General features: G+C 39.4%; 1 protein-coding gene across 1 annotated transcript; it reads right to left on the bottom strand.

Moving 5' to 3' along the window:
* Positions 1 to 770: 770 nt before the first annotated feature.
* On the bottom strand, positions 771 to 1877 carry LOC122069355 (F-box protein GID2-like). The gene has a single exon (XM_042633346.1). It carries the CDS (start codon positions 1482 to 1484, stop codon positions 1014 to 1016), a length of 471 nt encoding a protein of 156 aa, XP_042489280.1. The 5' UTR covers positions 1485 to 1877; the 3' UTR covers positions 771 to 1013.
* Between the last annotated feature and the right edge of the window lie 4762 nt (positions 1878 to 6639).

Raw genomic sequence — 6639 nt, 5'->3', positions numbered from 1 at the left:
TTTTTTTTTTTTTTTTTAATAAAAAATCAGCCCTTGTTTGATCATCTAATCAATAAAATAGTAAAAAATCAATATTATCACATCTTGGAACAAGATTTACAAGTTTTCTAAATAAAAAATTTCCCCAAAACCATAAATTATGGAAACACTTTTTCCTCTTGTGATTTCATTAAATTTTTAAATCTGAATTCCTTTCATTTTTTTTTATATCTTTCACTAAGAACCATAAAAATGAATACCTATACTAAAATAAAAAACGAATGAAAATTACAAATAAACAAATTACACGAAATAATAATACAATTTCTGTAATTCAACAAGATTACCTATATCCATGGTGAGATGAGATTTACTTCGCACTATCAATGGAGAATATGATTACAGCCGCTCCTTTACCTCACCAAGATCAGCATAATCTCACTTCTCAGTCTTAGTTGCTTAAATGAAATGTGAAATGACAAAAAGCCCATTATAATATCCCCATCCCATTCTGAAATTGCAATTTGGGTTTTGGTTTATGGTTAAATTAACAAACGCGAGAAGCCAACAAAAAAAAAATGGAGGGAGAGGGACCCTCTGCAATTTGTAAAACCCCCCAATAACCTATTAGTTTGAGGAATGGCCGCAAGCAGAAACAGTACCGGGTAAGAGAAAACAACCATAAATGGTTGGCAAGTCGCGGCAGATCCCGAAACTCTCCCATCTCGCATTCAATCCCTAATTATCTAACATGAACTTTCAGAAAATTTAAACCCAAAAAAAATCAAGAATGGTTCATGAATCGATGATAATCTCAAAAGAAAGAAACTTGATTCATATATACAACATCATACTTCCATAGATCCTTGGAAGTTACAAAAAAGAAATAAAGAGGGAACTACGAACATCATCTTATGAAATTTAGAATTTTTTGTACAAATCTAATCAGATAAATTAAATTTTGATTGCAGGGGAGGAAGACTGGAGCTGATTTGGGGGGTGGGGGGGGGTTTATTCAATAATAGCAGTTAAGTTCATCGTCCTCCTGTGTGATTGGCATTCATCTTCTCGAAATGACGAATGGAAAGGAGAGAGAGGGGAAGAGACAAGGACGAAGAAGAAGAAGATGAAGATGATGAAGGTAACGAAGGGGGTTTAAGGAGGGGCAAAAGGCATTGAGAGTGGAGTCCACGGAAACCACCGAGAGAGAGAAGGACAGAGCGGAGCCGTTGAGGACCGCCGCCAGTGTTGGCCCAGTGACGAGTACAGATCATCTCCCATAACCTCTCGTCCCGTGCAGTCTGGTTCCACTGTTTGTTAACGCAGGCAGCCTTGGCCAGTGAGCGTGCGTCGACGTGCTTGAGGACCTCAAACAGAAGATCCCCATTCAGATGCACGAAGCCCGTCTCCTCCCGCTGCTGCTCCTCTTCCAAGTCTCCCTTCATCTTCTTCTTCTTCTCTGCGTCCACTGCAGGATTTTCTTTGGGGTCAAGTTCTCGCTTCATCTCTTCCTCTTCCGCTTTCTCTGTATCTGAAGGAGGAAGAAATGAAGACGAAGACGAAGAAGAATAAGAAGAGAGGGAGAGAGCGACGATCTAAGCTCCCAAATTCCCGACCGGGAACGGTATTATCATGCGTGGATAGAAGAAGCTACACCCTACATCACATGCCCACATGCCCACATACCCCCACACGCAAACGCAATAGGTGAGGACTGATGGAAGAAGTCACACCTCCACGCACAAGCGCAAGCGCAAACGCAATCGCAAATAGGCATGAGGTCAGGATTGTGAGACTGAGTCTCTGATCTCTTGTCTAGTCCTGAAAGAGATGAGAACATGGTTTGAGGTGCCGGTCACGGATCTGCATCGACACAGGTCAATTTGATACCTAGTCAATCCCAGCGGGGTAACAGGATAACAGAGTTGGCAAAGGGGACTTCGCTTCAAAAGCAAATGTTTTATTTCGATTCTTTTTTATCTCATTGGGACCATTCATATGAATCATGCGGGGTATTTAGGCATGTGAGAGAAATCATAAAATTTTCATGAAATCAGAAAAACACATTAGACCATTTTCACGTTACTATGTGATTTCTCTTTGTCACTTAGATTTTTCATACATAGAAAATATATAAACACCCTAAAAAATGGATAAATGTACAAATCAAGTAACAACTGGATTGAAAAGAAAAAAATGATAAAAAAGAGAAGAACATCACAACAACAATAACTTAGGAATATAAGACAAAACCCAATATTCATAACGATATCTAGTCATCTTTTCTATCTTGAATCATATATCTCGGTCACTTAAAACCATAAAACCTCAAAATTGAATTTAATATGTCTCCTAAATGGATAAGGCCTTGTATGAATAGAGAACTAGGGGGAGGGGGGGTGGGGATTGGCCATAAGTCTTGTTTTATGACCTACGACGTGTTGCATTGTATTTTGGTATATCTAAATATATAATTATAGGAAAGAAAAAGAAAAAGAAAAAGAAACCTAAAAGGTAGTGTGTCTTTACACCCAAGCACAAGGGGAGTAAAACGATAGTCTCACCTCTCATGAAAGGCTGAAATTCCATGTAAAATGACAGCCTCACCTCTCTTGAAAGGCTGAAATTCTATTCCTATTGGTGGTTCAATCAGTGCTCTTATTGGTCCATGTGTAGGTGCAGAGGCCAGACCGCCATTTAAGGAACCCTCTCCCAAAAAGAAAATCTAATTTGATATGTGGTGAAGTTTGTTTTTGGCGTAAAGGAGGATATGCACACAAAGTTGGTCAAAGATAGAAGATATGGTAATGCCACCTTGGGTAACAACTAGAGGGGAGGGGGAGGCTTCAACTAAAGGAGGAGAGCAAAAGGGGAAGGATCCTCAAAAGGTGAGTGTCCTACAAAACTCGAACCTGGAACCACCCTTGCAATGTGATGCCACAAGCCACCTGAGCATGGGGCTGTTGGCAACATGCTCACAAAGTTATGACTGCAAATAAGCTGACATAGAGTCCAAATGAGATTCCTATGTGAAAAGAGGAGTTACCACCCCACATGGGATCTCACCACTCAAATGGTATTGGACTACAAGCCAAAGCAATTTATGCACAATTGGCTCATAATCTGATACCTTATGGACCGTGGGATCCCATATAAAGTGGTGATTACCAAGGAGAGAGGAGTCCCACCCTTTATTTTTGGGCAAAGGAATCACACTTCCAACCGTGTAGAAAACCTTCTCCCATAAAGTGCCCATAAACATAGCAAGCATTTCAATTTCGGCCCCGCCAACTGATTAACTTCATATTAGGCCCCTAAGCACATACAACGAGCCCATTAAAACATTGAGCATAGTGACCCAATCTCTAGATGGTCTGGGCCGGTCCAGTAGAATATGGATCCTATGTATAACTTAGCCGTCCCATGTATGCTCATAGTTCTAAGATTAAAAATTCTGCTCTGATTTATCTTTTGCATGGTTCTAAATATCAATATTGTATCGCATATGGGCCAATACATATTGGTATCACCGGAGCCCAATATCAATATGAATCGGCTAAAAAGTGGATCAGATGATTCAGACCAGCAAAATTTGCTGATTCCACCCAATCTAAATTGGTATCATTTTGGTACTGATCGAGACTGATATAGTCACCAATATCTATACTATAACTATGGTCTTTGAGGGCATCCGATGAAATGGGGGTGTCAAATGCTGGCCTGACATCATCAGACCAACCGAATGGAAGCATGACCATGCATGGTCTATGAGATCTGATTACCAAATCGGTGTCAAACCTTAAATTGATGGAGACCTATTACGCCAAATCCATGGTTTAAGTACATGGAATTTGATCGGGGATTGATCACCTTAGAAACCATGCATGGTCTATGTGATCTGATTATCTTAGCGGTGTGAGACCTTAAATTGATGGAGACCTATTATGTCAGACCCATGGTTTAAGCGCATGGTATTGGATCAAGGATTGATCCCCCTAGAAACCCATATGATATTGATCTGATGGTTTTGCCCCTGGTTTTCCTCAGTAATCAGTTTTTCTATTACAGTTTTACCCTTGGTATGTACTAATCCATCGATATAGGACCGAACCTCTGCCGATAAAATCCACATTGGCCAATATGGCCAATCCAAGACCGATACCTCAAAGGACCTGGATCGTCTCCAATGACGGACGCTCCAACAAGCGTCCAACGATCCGGATCCAAGGGTTGGGATGGCTTGGTCATGCATCCCAACACTTGGGGATGTGCACCTAAACAATCCCAGCCCTTGAACTGATCGTTGGATGCTCGTTGGTGTGGGAGACGATCTTTTCCCTACGTCAAAACATGGCTGGATCGAAACCGAGCGGGCTGACCGCTTGACACCCACCTGAAGAGAGTTGGGATCCAAATTCCTCCTTAAAGACAACAAATAACCAGTTCCATAGTTTTAGCCAGAGTTTATGGAATTGAAAACAACTGCAGAGTTTGTCGGCCGACTGTCTCTCTCTAAACTAAAACTTGCCCCCCACTGGTGTTGCTAGGATGGCTCTCTCTCTTGTATTTCAGTTACTATCGAGTCAGAGAGAGTGTTTAATTTGATCTTTTTTTAATTCGATCTACCAAGGAAAAGCAACAGTGCTGGATCTTCGGTCTTTGCTACCCAAAAAAATAAGAAAATGAAATCCATTTTATCAATATTCCATATTCCAATTTCCAAATTCTCCATGTTTCATGGGCATTTCTTCAATCAAATACCTTACTGCAACTTATTTAATTTGTATTGTGTTTTTCAATACTACTCTGTTTCTTCTTTTTCTTCTTATCCTGTTCTAGCTTCTGCCTTGCGCGTCGTAGGTCTCTCTACCATCAAAGAATTTTAAAAACGATGAGAGAGGCCCCACTCCCTGCAGTGAAGGACAAAGATCTCCTAATCAAGACTCTCTTAGACCGAATAAAGAGGACATAGAACTAGACAATCACAATCATAAACAATTCTTCTCAGGGAAGAAGCCCTTCCGAAACTTTGAATGGAACTTAAAAAAAAAAAATTGGAATTAAGGCCCATCCAGGAATTAAAGAGACAAGAAAAAAAATAAAAAAATAAAGAATATATCAATTATTCAAATCTCATTGATGCTAATACATAGAGGACCGATTACAGAGAAAGAAAAGGAACTAACTGTAATTTCTGTATGACATATATGCTACTTTCTCGCACCTAATCTGAAGAACAACAGTTACAGCAGCAGCAGCACTAACGCCTTCTTGCCTGTGATCTTCTCTCAAAATCTTGGAAAGATTATATAAGGGTTTAAAAGAATGTCTTCTTAGTGTATATGTTGCAGGAGAGTGAAGTAGCTGCATCTGGGTTAATGACCAGCTCCACCATGGCTTGGACCAGCATATGCTCTTCTGACGGTGAAGCCATGAAAGAAAGAAGGAGAACAAGGATGGTCATTAAGAGGCCTTGAGCAACCAACGGCCATGGAATAGGAGAGGAGGAGGAAAAAGAAGAGGATGGTAATGGAATTGAAAGCCAAGAGAAGACGAGGATGATGTTTCATTGTGGGAGAGAGAGAGAGTTCTTGAAGACAATTGGTGATGAATTAAGGGATTTAATGGTTGTGGGTTCAGGGAAAGAAGATGTTCTGTGATTCTAAATGAAGAGGTGCAGTGCAGTGCAGTGCAGTGCAGTGCAGCTACTGAGATGCTAAACTAGTGTGATATAGGGAATTTAAAGAGGTGAGAATAAAAGAGATGGGAGATGAGAGATGGGATAGGGATGATGTGGGTTGGGTCTTTTGACTAGGCAAAGTTGGCGGAGGAGGAACGTTGTTGTGTTCAAGGAAAGTGAAGGTAGACAGAAGGAGATGGATACTGTATTTGAAGTTTGAACGCGTAAATTTAAACCAACGGTTTGAAAAATCTTGAAGACTAGAGACCTTTTATATTTTATGGGTGGATTGTGGGAGTCCAGGAAACTTGGTCTTTGGTTGGAAAAGGAAAAACTTTGTTGGCCTAATTTTGGGTGTAAATTCAACTGGAACAGGACAGACAAAAACCAACCAGTCAGACCAAATCGAATGGACCAACCAAGCTGGAAATCGACCTGATTGACCCGAAAAACTGTAAAAAAATCACTACTTTCATTAGTTTTAATCATGATTTAAGTATCGATTTGATATCGGTTGTCTCGGTTGTCATGTGTCAATATACTGATATAGTATCAATACTAGTCAAGAGTATTAGTATTGACCAAGGGTAAAATGGTTCAATACGATTAATTCATATTGATATCAATGTCAATAATGACCAATTGATCCAACGCTGTGTTTGGTGGTCAAGAGAAGATATGAAACAAAAAAAAAAGCTCTAGAGAAGCAGAAAGAATCGATGAATAAAATAATAAAAAAAAAGTTGTATATTGGCTACATTAAAAAAAATTTTTTTTGTTATTTTCTTTGTTTCATTTTTTTTTTTTTATTTTTTTTTTTTTTTTTTTTTTTTGCAGTAAAAGAAAATTTCACCATTTCCTAGATGAATTTTGAAGTTCAAAAAGGAATCTTCTCTTGACTCATGACATGCCAAGTGTTAAAAAGAATTTTTTGTTCTTTTTTCTTTTCTTCTCTTTGCTACCAAACACAGCCTAATGTT

The sequence above is a fragment of the Macadamia integrifolia genome, unplaced genomic scaffold (assembly GCF_013358625.1).
Source record: "Macadamia integrifolia cultivar HAES 741 unplaced genomic scaffold, SCU_Mint_v3 scaffold595, whole genome shotgun sequence".
Classification (NCBI taxonomy): Eukaryota; Viridiplantae; Streptophyta; class Magnoliopsida; order Proteales; family Proteaceae; genus Macadamia; species Macadamia integrifolia.
The sequence above is the reverse complement of the archived record's forward strand: the minus strand, read 5'-3'. Positions and strand labels throughout refer to the sequence as shown.

Bases quoted from the DNA above. Each gene is read 5' to 3' on its own strand.
- LOC122069355 (XM_042633346.1), bottom strand. From the start codon at position 1,484: ATGAAGCGAGAACTTGACCCCAAAGAAAATCCTGCAGTGGACGCAGAG.